Source organism: Ascochyta rabiei, chromosome 8 (genome assembly GCF_004011695.2).
Source record: "Ascochyta rabiei chromosome 8, complete sequence".
Taxonomy (NCBI): Eukaryota; Fungi; Ascomycota; class Dothideomycetes; order Pleosporales; family Didymellaceae; genus Ascochyta; species Ascochyta rabiei.
This window is the reverse complement of record NC_082412.1, coordinates 1457454-1474905: the sequence shown is the minus strand read 5'-3', so window position 1 is coordinate 1474905 and position 17452 is coordinate 1457454. Positions and strand designations below refer to the sequence as shown.

The 17452-nt window shown below is 50.6% G+C and overlaps 6 protein-coding genes across 7 annotated transcripts, besides 1 other annotated feature; 4 read left to right on the top strand and 2 right to left on the bottom strand.

Annotated features, from left to right (window-relative positions):
- Window positions 1-14: part of a tandem repeat that runs on past the window's edge.
- Window positions 15-150: 136 nt separating this feature from the next.
- On the bottom strand, window positions 151-1895 carry EKO05_0005427 (Catalase; the record flags this gene model as incomplete). The annotated part of the gene is made up of 3 exons (XM_038940155.2): window positions 151-1513; window positions 1561-1733; window positions 1785-1895. 3 exons carry the CDS (start codon window positions 1893-1895, stop codon window positions 151-153), a joined length of 1647 nt encoding a protein of 548 aa, XP_038798441.2.
- Window positions 1896-2862: 967 nt separating this feature from the next.
- EKO05_0005426 (uncharacterized protein) lies at window positions 2863-3841 on the top strand (the record flags this gene model as incomplete). Its single annotated transcript, XM_059636599.1, has 2 exons — window positions 2863-3249; window positions 3386-3841. 2 exons carry the CDS (start codon window positions 2863-2865, stop codon window positions 3839-3841), a joined length of 843 nt encoding a protein of 280 aa, XP_059492582.1.
- Window positions 3842-4417: 576 nt separating this feature from the next.
- EKO05_0005425 (uncharacterized protein) lies at window positions 4418-7379 on the top strand (the record flags this gene model as incomplete). Its single annotated transcript, XM_059636598.1, has 2 exons — window positions 4418-4775; window positions 4825-7379. 2 exons carry the CDS (start codon window positions 4418-4420, stop codon window positions 7377-7379), a joined length of 2913 nt encoding a protein of 970 aa, XP_059492581.1.
- Window positions 7380-7831: 452 nt separating this feature from the next.
- On the top strand, window positions 7832-10085 carry EKO05_0005424 (uncharacterized protein; the record flags this gene model as incomplete). Its single annotated transcript, XM_038940104.1, has 3 exons — window positions 7832-7845; window positions 7892-8052; window positions 8098-10085. The coding sequence occupies 3 exons, from the start codon at window positions 7832-7834 to the stop codon at window positions 10083-10085; spliced, it is 2163 nt and encodes a 720-aa protein (XP_038798439.1).
- Window positions 10086-10580: 495 nt separating this feature from the next.
- Window positions 10581-11549, bottom strand: EKO05_0005423 (uncharacterized protein; the record flags this gene model as incomplete). 2 transcript variants are annotated; one of them, XM_038939991.2, is made up of 2 exons in its annotated part: window positions 10581-11346; window positions 11397-11549. In XM_038939991.2, 2 exons carry the CDS (start codon window positions 11453-11455, stop codon window positions 10581-10583), a joined length of 825 nt encoding a protein of 274 aa, XP_038798438.1. The 2 variants fall into 2 exon arrangements, with proteins under 2 accessions (XP_038798438.1, XP_059492580.1); XM_059636597.1 differs by having other exon boundaries at window positions 10581-11549.
- Window positions 11550-13105: 1556 nt separating this feature from the next.
- On the top strand, window positions 13106-14601 carry EKO05_0005422 (uncharacterized protein; the record flags this gene model as incomplete). Its single annotated transcript, XM_038940114.2, has 3 exons — window positions 13106-13350; window positions 13409-14052; window positions 14105-14601. The coding sequence occupies 3 exons, from the start codon at window positions 13106-13108 to the stop codon at window positions 14599-14601; spliced, it is 1386 nt and encodes a 461-aa protein (XP_038798437.2).
- Window positions 14602-17452: the final 2851 nt, after the last annotated feature.

Below are 17452 nucleotides of genomic sequence, written 5' to 3'. Positions count from 1 at the left end.
GGGGGGGGGGGTGGAATGAAGGACTGCGAGTCCAGTGTAAAGAAATGGTTTGATGCGGCAGATGATTATTTGGCAAATTGTTGTCGCGTCGTTCGCTCACTGCTGATGATCCTCGTGGAAATCTGCGGGCGTTTGGCTTGCCCGTTCGCTTCAATACCCTCCGCCGTACGCCGGCTGCAGCCCGTACGGCGTGTCACTGACGTGGTCGACACCCTTGTCGCTCAGAAAATCCCCCAGCGCCACCTCCAGCCTCTCCGCAATCTCCCGGTCCACCTTGCCGAACACGCCGATGGTCTCCCTCTGCACCTGCGGCAGCGCCTTCTTCAGATGTCCGCTCAGGTTCGAAATGAACACCTCATCCTGTCCCCATTGCTTGAACAGCGCCCACAGATCGCGCGGCTGCTCAAAGTCCTCGTCCGTCACCTCGGACGTGTAGTTGGCGACTGACCCGATCCACTCGTCGTGCGCAACGTCGGTAGGCCCGCCCGAGTTGACTTTGCGAAACGAGGAGCGCACGTAGTCGGGGTCTGCGCCGTAGTTGCCGTCCATGCGCATGGGCCCGTCGCGCTGGTAGGGGGAGTACACGTACTTTGCGCGGTTGCAGGGGAGCTGCTGGTAGTTTGGTCCGATGCGGTAGCGGGCTGCGTCTGGGTAGCTGAACATGCGCGCTTGCAGCATGATGTCTGCGGAGGGACCGATGCCCGGGACCATGTTGCTGGGGGAGAAGGCGGCTTGTTCAGTGTCTTGGAAGTAGTTGGCCGGGTTCTTGTTCAGCGTGAGCTTGCCGACGGGCTGGAGAGGGAAGTCTTTGTGCGGCCAGATTCTGGTATCGTCGAAGATGTTCCAGCGGTAGGTTTCGGCCTCCTTGGGATCCATGACCTGCATGAAGAGGGTCCAAGTAGGGTAGTCGCCCTTCTCGATGGCGTTGTACATGTCTTTGACGTGGTAGTCGGGTTCTTCTCCAGCAAGACGCACGGCGTCGGCTGCCTTCATAGTCTTGTTGCCGCCATCAGGCTTGAAATGCAGCTTGACGTACTTGAAAGAGCCATCCTCAGGCTTGCCGAACTTGAAAGCATGAACTCCGTACCCGTTGACATTTCTCAAGCTCTCTGGCACACCCCGCTGGCCGAACAGCTGCATCAGGCAATGCGTTCCTTCTTGATTGTTGTTGTGAAAGTCCCAGAACATGCTCGAGTCAGGAACGTGCGTCTGAGGGTGGTTTTGGTGTGAGCGGTTCAGCGAAGGGAACTTGACCGGATCCCTGATGAAGAAGACAGGTAAATCGTTGCCAACAAAATCCCAATTGCCCTCGTCGGTAAAGAATTTCAGCGCGAATCCCCGGATGTCGCGAACCGTGTCTGAGGAGCCTTTGGAGCCGGCAACGGTGGAAAGTCGTGCCAGAACCTTGGTCTTCTTACCAACCTCACTGAAAAGGTTGGCAGATGTGATGTTGGTGATATCATGTGTGACCTCGAACTCTCCCCACGCTCCCGCAGCTTTTGCGTGCACGACTCTGGCAGGCGTCAGCATTGTTTTAATCTGGTCATGGTGGGTTCATACCGCTCAGGTATCCGCTCGCGAGGAAAGTGTGCAAGCGTTTCGATGAGCTGAGTATCGGACAGAAGAGCAAGACCGCCGCCTTTTAGTGGATTGCCTCGCAGAACAGTCTGTGATGTTGGATCTCCTGCCGGTCTCCCTTCAGCCAAGGTATAGACGGGTCTGTCGCTGTTTTGCTGAGACAGGTTAGCTCAAAGCTTGCCAGTTCTGGGAATACGACAACACACCGGTGCCATTTGTGGTATTAATCGCGGAATGCTGATTCGTGTGCAGAGAGTGGTCGACAGTTTGCGCGACCTCCAAGCGGTTTTATCCTCTGCGCGTGCATCTGTGCGCATTCATTTTGCAATGAAATCATACTCGACGCGTATTCGAAATATCTACAAGCTACCTTTTTTGACTCTGTCGTTCTTGCGTCATCGTTACTGAGCGCAGCAGATTCGTACTCGTCTTGGTTATCCACGAACCAATCCTCTGTGGGTCCTCCAGCTTCTGTAGTGGAGGCCACGGGAATAGCGTTTTGTAAGCAGTTGGCGACCGTTGAGGCTCGACCACGTGGGAATTCCCGTCAGCAAACAGGCGTTGACGAAAAAGTGGAGATAGCAATTGGCGATTGTGGGATACATGATGCTGACGCGCGATGCAGCTGATTGGTGAGCCAGCTGATGACGATGCGGAAATGCTCCGGCAATCGTTCGGTGGCCCCATTCTCACGGTTTCAGTTGTTCTCCAACATCAATATACCAAAGGTTGAAATAGTGCAACGGTTGGTTGATCACGGCCTCACTTCAGATCGCTCCGAAATATACGTGCTCTTGGGTTAAAAAGCAGAGACCCAACAATAACAACGCAAAGCCTGTACTGACGTTGGAAGACTCTCTTCCAATTTATAGTAGATTTGCACTACTCCAGTTGCTGGCCAACTACCATGCTCATACTCCGCCTTTTCGCACGCTGCTTTAGGCCATCGAAGATCGACGGTAGACAGAAACGGAGTGTAGGTAGCATTGTTGTGTGATGCAACAGCTGACGGGGCTGTACGAGGATGGATGACTGCAGAAGACATGGCGGTGCCCAGTATCTGTAGAATCGGTGCTGCAGTTACCTCTTCGGCTCCATCTGTCGTGATCGACAGTCTCCATGGAGCCAAAGCGTGATCCGTTCGTGCGGGCGTCGGTAATTCCTTTTGGCGGGTTTGATAGCCACGGAACCCGCCCCGAACGCAAGATGGAGCCTGGGTACCTATTTGAGTACGTCCTCGAGCATCGTTATATGGGACTTCGGCTTTTGCAATAAGCTTTCAATATGCCATTTCCCGAAGAAACACTCAAGAACCTTGCAAAGACCGTGGAAGATGCCTGCGCCAACGCCAAAACCGATATTCCAGGAGTCAGTGTTGTTGTAGTCGGCAAAGTTAGGAAAGAGCTGTTTGCACACGCGGCAGGCCAGCGAGGCATCAGCTCTTCTGACCCAATGACTCTAGATAATGTATTCTGGATCGCATCGTGCACAAAGATGATATGTGGCATAGCATGCACACAGCTGTTGGAGCAGGGCAAGCTGCATCTGGACGACGGAGACGAGACCGAGAAGCTCAAACCGGAGCTCAAAGATTTACAGGTCTTACAAAAGGACGGGAAGCTCATTCCTAAGAACAAGAAGATTACCTTGAGGATGTTGCTTACTCACACTGTTAGGTAGGAGAGGGCATCTCGGAGTAAAGCGATAACTGGCGGTACTAGCTGGCTTTGGGTAAACGTTTTTTAATGAGCGTTTGCGGAACTTTTCTCATCCGGCTGGATTCGATGAATTCTCTGGACATATAAAGGACATCCTACAGCCACTTGTCTTCCAGCCGGGGGAAGGCTGGGAATACGGCTTGAATATCGACTTCGCTGGTCTTGCACTCGAGCGTGTCACCGGGATGTCGCTGAATGATTACTTCCACAAGAATATCTTCGAGCCGCTTGAACTGAAGAATATCTCCCTGTTCCCGACCGCTGAGATGAAGAAGCAGCTTGCGTACATGAATCATCGGAACAAAGATGGCTGGCTCATCGCTCGCGATCCTTTGTTACGCAAGCCACTTGTAGCAGAGCCCTCAGAGGTCAAAGATGCTCTGAACGGTGCTGGTGCGGGCTGTTTTGCGAAGCCTTCGGATTATGCTCGTAAGTCGCACGCCATTCGGCGCCTCGGAAAACGCTCGCTGGTATCGCGCAGAAATCATCGCAACGCTCCTGAACAACGGGACGTCTCCAACCACTGGTGCGAAGCTACTCGATAAGGCTACAGTTGATACAATGTTCTCTAATCAGATCGAAAACTTTCCTGATTTCGCTCGTCAAGGCATAGGTACGGGCTGCCAAACCCGATCTCACAAACGCAATCCCTGAGATCTATCCCGTTGAAGGAGACCCCCCTCAGGGCGCATGAGGCGGTAAGTCCTCGAAGGACATGGAATTTCCCGGATTCCTTATCAGCGGTGTTTGACACAAAATACCTGTTTAATATTGTACCCACGACAGCCCTTATCACACTTCAATGTGGTTCACGGAGTCCAGCCAGGCAGTTTCTGGTGATTTGTTGTGCCTGGATCGTTCACAGCTCTAGCCTCCCTCATCAACCACATTAGAGATTGGGAAGCGTTCAGCCGACAATGCGCCTGTTCGGAAGTGTGAGAACGCGCACAGACAGTGGACGAGTGACAGCATTGGGGCCTGGGCTTTGCAAATAATGCCCCGTTGTGACTTGTTCAGCCAATGAGTAGAGTGCTTCAGTATTTCACCGCACATTATGCCGTGTAACGCGTAGTCGCACATTAGCTCCCCCCGCAAAGACTAATCAGGACTGGACCCCACCGATGCCTACCCTTGTAAGCTGCTCGGGCGGGGTTGTGCATGAGAAGTGTCAGCGGCGCGGAAGCTGTTTTCACTCTTCTGTGCGCCTCTCTCTTGTTTTTTCCTGTTTTCGACGTCCTGTCCGATGTAAAAGTATGAATTTTGTTGATGTACAACCGAAGTCGTTTCTTGATTATGCGTGGACATCGCCCACGCCACCGGTGGTGATTGCCCCGAAACTGTCAAAGACGAGTCGGAAACAGAATCGATGTTGCGATCAATGCCGAAAAGGCAAACGAGCATGCGATGCCACGATACTGGAGGACTCGTTGCTGGATGCCAGTAAATCGGAAGATCATCCAAGCGTCTTCCATTATAGTGGTGAGGTGTATTGCTCAAAGAGTGGCACGACAGACAACTGACCATGCAGATGTCTATGGACCATTGACTGCGTGTACGAACTGTGAGAAAACGAAGAAGAACTGCACATTTAAATGGCTCCGATCGCAGAGGGTGTTGCAGGCAACACAGCCTTCGCCAGGTACGGCTTCGTCGGCAAAACGTCGCCGAACGAACAGTAACACCGCGATCACATCTCAAAAACCAAACGAAACTCCAAAGCAGGTTGAGACTGGAGAAGAGTTATGTCGGTCGGATCCCACGGGAAATGGAAAGTCCGTGAGTCCGGCGCCACTAGGTGTGACGTTTGGCGACTTCCCGGGTGTGCCGGCGTTTGAGACAGCGCTTTCGACAACTGCTTTCCAGTCTACGCCTACTCTATGGTGTGATGGCCTCGGTCTGCCGGCAAGGGCCCCATTTGGACGCTTCAATGACGTGTTCGAAGATGATGCGAGCTCGTTGACGTATGATTCTGGACAAGGCTCATCTCTGGAAACCCCGCCTGGCAGTACGAAGGAGGTAACCGAGGACAGCCTTACTCAAGTCGCTGATACACGCCCGAGCGAGACCTTGCAAAAAGTGGAAGGTGCTGTAATGCGCACCGGGCGGAAACGACGACGCCGCAGCTCATCGGTATCTCTTTCAAATGGTGCGCTTCCTTGTCCAGCCATATCGTTTGCAGCCGAGTTCGTCTCGTCCGCAAACACAACATTCTTGAGAGAAGGGTTGCTGAAGATCTATCATGACAGCTTCGAAAATGCCCTCTCATGCTGGTTGACTGAGAGAACTTGCCCGTATAGTACAAAGGCAGACATATCATTAGCAAACGATGGCGGGCCTGATTGGAACCGCATATACCACCGCGTGTTTCGGCTGGATCGTGTGGCTTCCTCGATCAGAGGGAGACAACTTACGTTCAGCGAAGACAAAGCCGTTAGTAAGGCTCTCAATTCGGCAATATTTTCTTTCGCAACGCAATGGGCTCAATCGTCCGAACGAAGCAGAGCCAGATACCCGTTCGACTATAGCGGTTCGAGAGGAGGTTCAGAGCTCTTCACAAGTCACAGCGCGAACTACTCATCAAGTGGCATCGAATTCGATCGATCGCTACAAGTTACAGCATGGCACGACGCACGCGCGGCTTTACAAGATGCTGGTGAGACTGAGTCGTTCAGACTGGTTCTCGCACAGATAGTCTTCTCGCTGACCCAGCGGCCGGACGACGCCGACAACAAAAGCAACCTGGAAACAGCGGGGGAGAGTGTCAAGTCGACAAGACCGATCTCGTACGGTGAGGAAGGAGGAATGGTTGAATGCGAGGACTTGATGTCGAAGCTTAACCTCGCAATGGGTGCCGAAGATCCCCCTGTGTATCTGGAGAAAGGGGTTCGGCTCATACACTCGCTACGATCCCGAATGAAGATGTGTACAGGCACGCCGCCAATGAAAACACGAGCAAATCGACGCGGCAAGCAGTATAGACCGTCGACACAGTGCACGGATGCCGCCGACCGCGCTACAGTGGACTTGCTCTTCTGGCTTGGTGTCATGTTCGACACTTTATCTTCAGCGATGCATAAACGGCCTCTAGTACTGTCTGATGAAGACAGCAACGTTTATGCGAACGAACGGCATTCGTCGCCAGACCAGAAACCACAGAGCGTAGGATCGTCCGTAGCGAGAAGTACCGAGGGCGTCTGGGATATCCATCTCTTTGCTCAGCAGCGCACTCGGCTGCAACAACAACTTGTACGATGGCCATGCTCGTTTGAACAGGCCTCTGCTCTTTTGTGTGATGCAGCTCCGGTGAAGGTCCTTCTCTTCCGAAAAGTCACACGAATTCAGACGCTCCTTGCTCGTAGTTGTAGTGGAGAGATGATCGAACGTTCCATCAAAGCCGCTCTTGGCATATGCGAGCACTGGAAAAAACTCTACGCTCCTTTTATTCGAGATTGTATGCAGCACCACGATACTCTGCCACCCCGCATTCAATCATGGTATGTCTGCTTGACCGGGCATTGGCACCTCGCGACACTGCTATTGGCAGATCTGATTGACATCGTGGATGACTCCGAGCTTGGCGTGGAAACCCAGCAGGCACAACGCGCTTCGACCGACTTTGTGGGCTACTTTCGCAAAAGCAACTGTCGAGCTCTCTCGGAGCTAGCGCGGTGTGCGTGCCCGCGAGAGGATGCGTCGTTTGCACAATCGCGAGACTTTCATTTCGCTGTAAACCAGGGCGCTTTGCTGACAGAGCCTTGGACCGCGGTGCTGATACGTGCGTTTGCCAAAGCTGCAGTGGTACTGCTTGAGACCGAAAGCATGGTGCCTTCACTCCCGCTAGATTGTACTTCTGAAGTGGAGGAAGCGTTCCAGCGGGCAGATGATTGCGTCAAGGCTTTGTGGTATCTTGGGCAAAAGTCCGATTTGGCTCTAACGGCAGCGAAAATTCTGGGGTATGCGTTGACTGAAAAGCGCAAGGGTGTTGAGGAGAAGATCGAGGAACTGAGCTCGTACCTCGAAACCGAGATGTGGCAAGGCTTCATTGAGCTGGATGAGTCCGCCAGATGGGACTATCCGAACTAATCTCAAGAGATCGTGGCCGCGACTCGCGAAAGCGCTCCTTATACAAGCACATGACCAAAGTAGGGAACGTATAGTTGATATCTTTGAAGAACACCAAATTTACCAAGCCTCTAGACGAAATGTTTCCGTGAACCAAGTGCGTTGGATAGTGCTGGTGTTGTAGCTAGCAATGAAGGGTGTCTGCCATATGCACGGGCTAAATAGGCACGTGACGTGCTAAGCCTACTAGTGCCTCGCCGCTTTTCGGTATTACATCTCCTAATCTCTCCATCGAAGCGCTCAATGCATTCTGCATGATGAGCTATTATTTTTGAGGTGCACAATCAATATATCTCAGCCGATCGCTCGTCTCTAACTTACATGCTTCAGCTGCAAAACTCTTCGCAAATGCGTGAATCGCGCTAGAACGCGTCCAGCCACGACAGTCTTTCAGACTATCCTGTCTAGACACCATGGGTCTTCCTGAGTGAGGTGTCCTGCAAGATCCCATGACTTGTGCTAATCTAGAGAAGGCTCTGGGATACCATTCGAGATTTCGAGGAGGTCAAGCCCATTGCGCAGCTTGCCGAAGATCACTACAGAGAACATGGCAGACCACTTAAAATTGCCGTTGACGAGGCGGATTGGAGATTTAACAATCTCACTATGGCGCAGGTATACGCCATTCGTGATTGTATGTGTTGTTATATTTTGCGCTCTGCCGGGCTAACTTGTGCAGCCTCCAATGAACCTGCATTCCAGGGCATCGAGAAGGCCATGTTCTACCGTATCTGCAAACTCTCGACTCTGAACATCCAGCTGTTGTTTGTGTTTGATGGGCCGGGAGTTCCTGCTAAGCGCGGTAGGAACGGCGGAAGGAAGATCGATTACGAAAGACTCCGCTTGTTGAAACAGTTGCTGCGCTGCTTTGGCATCCCATATCAAGAAGCTCCCGGTGAAGCGGAGGCCGAGTGCGCGCGTCTGCAGATACTAGGTATTGTTGATGCTGTGTGGTCTCAAGATTCAGATTGCCTTATGTTTGGATGCAGCCTGTGGCTCCACGACGATCGGGTTGCCAAAGAGCCGGGGACCAAGGATCGCAGCAAGGAAAACACAAAGAAAAGTGACAGACGTGTCCGCATTGTTCGAGCTAAGGACTTGAAAGACAGACTGAATTTAGACCGCGAAGGTTTGGTTCTTTTTGCTATGCTCGTTGGCGGCGACTATCATCCAACCGGCCTACGAGATTGTGGCGCAGGTATAGCTTTGGCTGCTGTAAAAGAAGGAAATCTTGCACAGGCTCTGTGCTTGTGTCGCAACCAGAGAGATTGTACAGAATGGAGTTTCCAACTTGCTGCCTTTCTTCAGACGAGGCGTCAGGCACGGAACTTGCCCATACCTTCTAATTTCCCCGGCTTTAAGATTCTGCAGAAGTACTACAGGCCGAAAGTCACAAGTGACGAGCTTCTGACAGGAAACAAGTCGCTCAGTCTGGTGACCAGTCGAGCGATCGATGAACGTAAGCTGCTTGATGTCACAAGCAGCCGTTTCAATATCTGGGGAAGACTGTACATGAATTGGGTGGGCCCTGTACTACTCACACGATCACTATCGAAGAGGAGTACATCTTTGCCTAGGGAAGTGGTACATGACATCAAGCTCACGAAGCAGCGCGCAAGCAAGAACCAGGAAATCATGTCACTGCGCTCCTTTGAACGCAAAATCACCTTCTCGCCTTTCGAAGTCACCAGCTTGCGAAGAGAGGATTTCGAGGGCGGAGACCGCGAAGGAATGTGGGAGGGCAAAAGAGACATGCCGTTCAATCCGACGCACCGAGTTGAGTGTGATTACTTCCCCGCGTTCTGGTTAGATCGAGTCCTGCCCCAAGGAATCCTTGATCCGCCTCCCTCTGCACCAAAGGAGAAGCCCTCAAAGCGAAAAGGGCAGCCGGACCTTGATGATTGGGATACAGTATCGCCATCATCTACAAACAAGAAGCAAAAACCACAGAGCAGTAACCAAGTAGTGTTAGCCACACCACATCTCGCCCCGACAAGCGAGTCCACGCTCAGTAGATTGCCAATCGATCCTGTTCGTAGACTTAAACCCCAAGTTCCAAAGCGGGGGTCGACCAGCAAAAAGAACAACACCTTTGCCCGCTCAAGTCCTTCAACCCCACTCGTTCAACGGCAGCCTACAACTAAGCCTTGTGAGGTTTTTGATCTGTCAAACCTGGACGACAATGTCGTCTTGCGTCTTCCTCCTAGCCGGCAAGCTGAAAAATTGTCGTCGCTACCGACATCGCTGTCCAACGTGGTGGATCTTGGCTCACCGGAATCATCCGCAGACGAAAGCGAAGACTTGGCTTGGGCGATGCGTTTGAGTATGCAGTCATCACATCAAGAAAGCAAACCACTACCTGACAACATGATTGCGCGAGACATAGACACGCCACCTAAGCTTTCGCACATCCAGAAAGTCACCAGTCCTCCCAGACCCGTTTCTGCCGCGAAAGCGATACCATGTGAGACCGATAAGGAGGCACGTGGAACCAGCACTAGATTTCTCCCTATCCCGGATAAGCTCGATTCGATACGTGCTGCTCGTCTCAAGCATTTCGTGTCGAGTCCCGTCGCGATTCATCAACAGGTTGTGCCGAACAGAGAGACTGCAGCAGCATCAAGGGTGGGAGCTTCTGTTGACTGCATCGATCTTACTGGGGACTAAGCCGACAGTCTCATCCGCGACGGACGGATCATGAGCTTCAGTACCCTGTTGATCAAAGTCTGTCTACCTTTTCGCAGTCCCTCGAGATTGGGCAACGTTGGCAAATGTCTTCATGGATCACGTTAAAACATGGATCCAGAATTTGACCACTCCGTAAAAATGCTCAACACGATGAGCAAAAGCGACATCCTGCGACGATACCTTGTCAAAAATTGCTGCTGGCGCTCCAGTAGCCGCGAGCACGTTCTTCAAAAAGCCTATGTTCTGTCTGTTAGGCAGAGTAGAGCGACGAAGCTTCGAAGCACAAAGAGAACTCAACGTCATGGAGCAAACACCCCACAGTCAACGATAGGATTCTTCATTTGCCGCAACCTCGTCGGTCATGTCTAGATACAAGGCAGTGTCACCGAGCGATCTGAAATAGCTAGAATTTTCTTGGTGTAAAATCACAAGGCGCCAATCTCCAGCAAGCTCATCAAAGTCTTTAACGCAATCTCATGTACAGGCCGTTCCTGTCTGGGGTGTACAACCAGCAAGCGATGTAGTAGTTCTATTGCAAAATTGCAATCCCGTTCTCTTGTCCAATCCCCCTTCAAAGATCAAATCAATCCTCAGTCCCTTCAGTCGAAGATTGTCGATGACTTCCACAATCCGAAAGACAAAACCAGCTGCATCGGTCACCAGTCTCTCTTCTTCCTCGCTTCCGAAAAAGTCCTGGGCCAGGTCTAGATGTACAGTTACTGTTGTGCGCGATGTCTGAACAGCAGCAAGTGCGCCCAGAGCTTGGCAGCATTTACCAATTTCTTCGTCTTTCGATTCGAAATCCCGCAGCTGAGCATGTAACGAGGGCTGGATCTGCAAGTGCACTCGACGAACATGGTCGGCTGGTCGCATATCCAAACAAAACCTATCGGTTTCAAGGAATGTTCTTAAAGACCCAAGCTCTCTATGAGCAAACTTGAAGGTACGCGTCTGGTAGTACGCGTCGAGAACCTCTCTGGCGGCATCCCGTCCGATACGATCCGGACTCATGTGCAGGAGGGTTGGGTCTTCGATCCATTGGTATGAGTGTGTACTGATGGGTTGCCGTACGAGGAAGGCGGGCTTGCTTCCGATCGCATGACTGACAATGACTTCATTATCACGGGAGCCTTGGACACAATATGTGTGTATGTAGTTGCGAAGTTCCCAAGGCAGACACGAGTACATCCTCAGAAATGACTGCTCCTTTTCAGCCGTCGAGATCTGACTTCCATTTCTGCTACGAATCTTTAAGCATCGGGTAAATGTTTGATAGGAACACTTGCTTACTGTTCTGCGGGCTGTAGTTCTTGGTGCGCAACCGTAGGGTCGTAATGTTGTACCTCCATTGTCGACTACGAAATCTTGAGCGACCGGCCCAGGATTATAAGGGTGGCCATGCTCGATGTGAATCACCAAGCATTGTCTGAAACTTGCCTCCATGCCCACATGTGTATTTCAAACAGCACGTGAGCACTACGCTGCAATGGAGCTATATTTGCGAACTATTGTCGTGCACCAGTCCCGATCAGGTAATTTTGGGGCCGCGGTGTAAGACAAAACACGCCACCATGCAAAGGCTCCACGAACCGCTGAGTCCGCATGTCAGATCTATTTCCGAATTTCAACTGATAGGCAGTTATTCCAGTAATAGTTTTGCAAGCCACCAATGAGGCGTTCTCATGTCCAGGACCGGTGGCTGGTGCAAGGCGCCCTACAGGCTGCAGAGCCGCCCTGCAGGCTACAGAGCCGCATCAACACCCTATACCAGGCATGTGCGACGAGCCATATAACGCTCACTGCCCCCCATGCAAGCGAATTTTTAATTGTGGATATACTGGCCCCTGCAGAACACGATCTCTAGAACAAGGCAACATTTTGACTCCTGGAGGATGAAGGTGTAAGAAACCCACCAATTGTCAACAAAGATGCCCATGTGTCATTTCAGCTCAGGCAGAAACGATATGATCAGGCTACTGCCATAATCTGGCTGTGACTGACTAATGATATAGCTTATGCTACATTACCCAATCTGTCGTGCGTACCGACCATGCAAGCGATGATGAGACTACACAGTCAACGCAGCCAAGCTCGAGAAGTGCCTATTATCCAACACTTCTCTAGTACATATCAAAACTGAACTCAAATATTTGAGGTATTTTGCTAGGCTTTTTCTCAATCGTTGAGCAGCAGCTGCATGTCTCAACTTGTTAGTGTGTGCAATTGTGGAGGCTGAGAACTTTTCGCTTGGGGCTCGGCTCAGCTCAATCTGACTGAGACGACGTGACGTATATTTCGGACTTCAGCGCACCAATTTTGGGAGAGTCCAGATGTTTGTGAGTCAGAAGAGCTTACTGGCCGCTACTGTCAGTCACTGGCAACCTCCCTGGAGGCCTTATCCAAAGCACCTGAAGACTCCAACTTGCCGAGGAATTAGCTTCGGATGTTAGTCGATGATAGCATTGGACTCCCGGTGAGTTGTCTTCAGCCAAGAGCTTGAATAGGTAAAAGCGATGACAGTATTCTAGCCCTTTCTCTCTTCACCGAGGATAACCACTCCGCGTCCGGACCCTTACTTGGCCGGCTTAGTAACTGCAAGGAAGGATATGTCTAGTTTCTCTGTTCTATGCGGCCTCTTGGGGCCAACACGGTTTCATGCTATCATTGGACATATAATTCACTGCCTCGTCCCAGGCTGCTCTAGTGGGCCGGCGCCTGATGGACACAGATCCTATCATTGCCTTGACCGAGTCTCATGAAGAAAGCACGAATCATCTGCTAGCTTCCCTCCTCTGTCCTTTCAATGGCTTCGACATGCTGCTTACCTTTGATGGCAGTAGCAAGCGAATTGCAGCCTGGCGACACAGAATCCTTGAACGATTCAAGCAACACTGCGCAATTCTTTCCGCTAATCTCCACACTCAGCCCCCCTCTAGCTGCCATGGCATTCTCTTAGGAAGCAAATCCTGCGAACTCTAACAGACTGCTGTTCAGTATATATGGAGTTTGAATGTATGTCGTTTTGTTCACTATCGCAAAACCGAAGCGCTTTTTATTGTCCAACCTACACCTTGACATCCGTTGCATTTCGTTTTGTTTTTTGGACTTTCATCATGGTTGTCACCAGGGCCAGCTCTATATACATTACTGGTTTGGCTCATGAGTATCCTCAATACTCTCAGACGCAAGAGCAGTTCGCCGATCTGATCACAAAACTCTGTCCTGAGTACACCACATCACCAGGGTAAGTGGAAGAGGATAAATTACGGAGCCGCTTTCATGTATTGACTTGCGATCTTCAGACTCCAAAGATTACTACATATCAACGGCAACACGAAAATATCTTCTCGTCCTACTATATTCGATTCCACAACTTGGACAAAAGAAGATGCAACACCTCCGACTATCGAAGAGCTCTCACAGGTGTTTCGGAGTACAGGTGTCAACCTCACAGTAGCTGCATGCAACAAAGCAATGGAAGAAGCAAAAATCTCCGCAGCAGACATCACACATGTTGTAGCTGTCACATGTACCGACCAAGGTAATCCAGGCTACGATCTCTTCGTCAGCCAGAAGTTGCAACTTCCACTTGGCGTCCAAAGAACGCTACTGCATGGTGTAGGCTGTGCCGGGGGCCTGTCAGCACTCCGTGAAGCCGCAAACCTCGCTGCTGCTGCTTCATCACAAAACCGACCTACTCGTATCTTGGTATTTGCAACGGAACTTTGCAGTTTGTTTCTGAGAGCCGAACTACAAGCAGCTTGTAAAGACAGCAAGAACCTTCATATCGCTCCTGTGTTATTCTCGGATGGTTCAGCTGCGCTTGTTGTGTGCAACGGACTGGGAATCAACGACAAACAGAAACCAGTCTATGAGTTGAAAGAGTGGGGCAGTGCATTAGTGCCTGGAACCCAAGACCATATGAGCTACGTTCTGAGCCCGAATGGTATGTCTCGACCTCTCTTTGTAATAGTCGACGTAAGCTGATCCATGTCCAGGTATGATAGCTACCATTACCAAAGAAGTACCAAAAGCCGTTGTTAGCGCCATAGGTTCCATGTTCGATCAGGTCTGTACTTCTGCCGGCGAGCACCTCGACCCATTAACCTGCGACTGGGCGATGCACCCGGGTGGTGTTACAATTCTGCAAGGCGCACAGCAGGCGATGAGCCTTACCAATGACCACATCCGAGCTTCCCTTGACATATATCGGAATTTCGGCAACTCGTCAAGTCCCACAGTACTCATTGTGCTGGATAAGCTGCGAAAGATGGGCCAAGGTCGAAACGACGTGATAGCTACCAGTTTCGGGCCTGGCCTCATGATCGAAATGTTCCGCATGAAGCGGTGTCGAGATTCTTCATCTCGGCAGGCTCTTAGTCCAGGTTTCCTGACTAAAGCATATAGACTCGGGATATCACTGTTCTCAAAGTTGTTAATATCTGGCAAAAAGTCTTCAGTGGTAAACGGGATAGGCACAGACAAGAAGGTGTAAAGGAAGTTACGAATTATTGTTAAGCAAATTAACGCTTGAGCTCTTCGAGGGCATAGATAGACCGGTTCTCATTTTTAGAACGTCTGCGGACAACTTGTATATGTAATCAAAGCTCCCGCTCAAGCCAGATCTGCTGAATCGAAGTATTCTTGACATATCTCCAAAGTCTTGACGATATTCTTGATAATTTAATTTCTCCAAGCCTGACTTTGCTCTCTTGGAGCGTTCAAACCCCCCTTCATCGCGTACATCACGTGATCGTTTATCGCGGCCACGATGTCGAACGCCTCCTGTTCCACTCCTGTTCCACTGGAAAAGACCTGTCGATAAGGGTGATCCTCCAAGCTCTGAGCAAAACGAAGCCCGAGAAGGAGGATACCAAGTGCGTAGAAGTTACAATCAGTCATGTTGGCAGACGAACTCGTAGGGCCAGTTTGCGCAAAGCCTTGGCATATGAATGGTTCATGGTACGGGAAATTAAAGTTGTCGTCGTCGTCGCATGGATAGAAGAGAACGAGTTTAATCTTCAGGTCTGTGGTAGGCTAAGGCATTTCCTGTAGCTGTGCAACCGAAGAAGCCAGGAGCAGCGCAAGAACACAGCGTTGTCGCTGAGTGAAAGTTCTGTCACTAACAACACTTTCGAGTGTTAAAAGGCCAATTTTAATGGGTTACCTTCTCCTTTTGCTGGGATGGAGATGGTAGCTTTCACAATCTTTACCCAGGATGCCCATACACCGCGAATGGGCCTCATTTCTCAATATTCGGCACAGCTCAGGGTCTGAGGCAACCGACAAGCCTCCAGTTTTTGGCAGGTACGGGCTCTATGGGACAAACATGAACTTCTTTGGTTTGGCGGATATAGATGAAGAGGGTGATAGAGGGCTTTGTGGTATGTTGCTGCTCAGTCCAGTGCCTCGAGAAGCAATACATTCGAGAGCGTCTCCGCATCTCAGCCCTTTCCATGACCACGACATATCCGAGCTTCTGGAGGTAGCGGCCAATGTCAGGATGATTTCAAAAGTCATTTCTAGTTGCGTGCGATGCTCCAACTGAAGATGTACATAGTGGTATGGTTGACAGGAGCATTGCCATGATCGCTGTAGGGCAACGAAAAGTAGAGTGAGTGGACTTCTTCTTTGAAATTTTGAATGCTGACCCTAAAGCCAGGCTCTGCTTCCTAACAACTGCTGTCGCGGATTCGAGAGCATTCAACGCAGCAACTGTACCTAGAAGTTGTCCCAGCGTTACATTCTTCCAGCTGGTTGACCCATTCAATCCGAACCGCTTCATTGAGGCTAAACCTGAAGCGAAATCACTCATAGGCCAGTTTTCCTCTAGTAGATGTAATGTTGATTGACGTCGTCGAGGTGAGGCTGTGCTGAAAGGTCTAATCCTTGAATGGCAGCTCTTCCTTGAGGCCTTCAACAGCATCGTTCATTTCTTCGACGATTTCCAGATACTGTTGATAGGATCCTCGAAGTTGTGTTTCCAGTTTGTTTGCAAAAAAAGATCTTTCCACACTTTGTCGCCTGGGCTCGAAATCAAACGTATGACCTCATCATGATCCACCACAGGCAGCAGAAGCGCTTCCAAATTTCGTTTGTACATGAGCCTCTGAAACCGAATATTCTTTAGGCACTTGGGGTATTCTTTGTTGAACTGTCGATGTAATCTGCCGGTCCTAGCGACGTCACGCCAGTGTTCAAGACCAGAGCTGAGCAGGGGCAACCCCGCAAGGACAACACAGACTACTTCAAGGCCACTCATAAGCCTGTATGGTAATTTGCCTGAGATTTTATAGATATGTGTATAACGTGCGGCACTGAGTGGTAGGATGGAAGGAGTGAAGAAATGCGGAGAAGAGATGCAGCCAAGAATGCCCCACCATCATGGCCCCCAAGCCGCAATTCACATCCTTCAGCCTTGTGTGGATAGGGGCCTATCTGATCACATTAATTCTGTCTCAAGCATTAAGAAGCAGCTCTTCCAGAGCTCATAGTTGTAGGAAGTCGAAGATACCATGACCGGATCCACGTCCGAGGAGTGTCGCAGCTGTATTGCGAATTTGAGACTCACAAGTGCGGTCACCGGTCATCAGGAGATACAAAACCACAGTACAATTGAAAAGGCTCTGGAAAGAGATCTGGCTGAGAGGCTCAGCTTGTGGGCAGGAAGCATCGGTGCCTTTCACCCTCCTCGATCGTCGTTGTCCCTTGAAGCGCGTCTTGACGATGCCCCAGATGTTCTGGATTATATGTTGCAGCTGCTAGCTGAGCTAAATGAAATAATAGTAGAATGTAAATCTGATTCTTTTCTACTGGATGGAATGCTCGATAACGTGTTATAGTCTCGAGTCTCATATCCGCTGAGCGTCAGAAAACCGATTCTCCACCAGACGAGGATAGCAGTGGAAGCAGCGAGGTACAGGAGCTTTTCAAAGAGATGGAAGACTCGATCAAACGACTTTTCAAGGCATCGGATCTCATCCGTCGAGTAGCACCCACCAGCGTGTTCAGCAGGGCTCTTAGCCGGACAAGGTACCAGTTCAATGGCCAGTTTGATATTGCTCATGTGGGGGAGAAGTATCCAAAACTTGCCGCAGCCTCATCCATATGGCTCCGCGAAAGACTAGGAAGAGCTATCACACAACGAATGCACTATCTTTCATACGTCCAAGATCACCACAGAAGACTCGAGGGTGATTCAGTCGTTGAGAAAAAGTGAAGTTGCACCCAAGAAATTCGACCCAAAACTCATGGCGGATCCCCATATTCCGAGAATCCTGTGGATGCTGTTAGTCGACCATCTACTTTCCTCACCAAAGCAACGACCCTACGCCCCGGTGTATTGA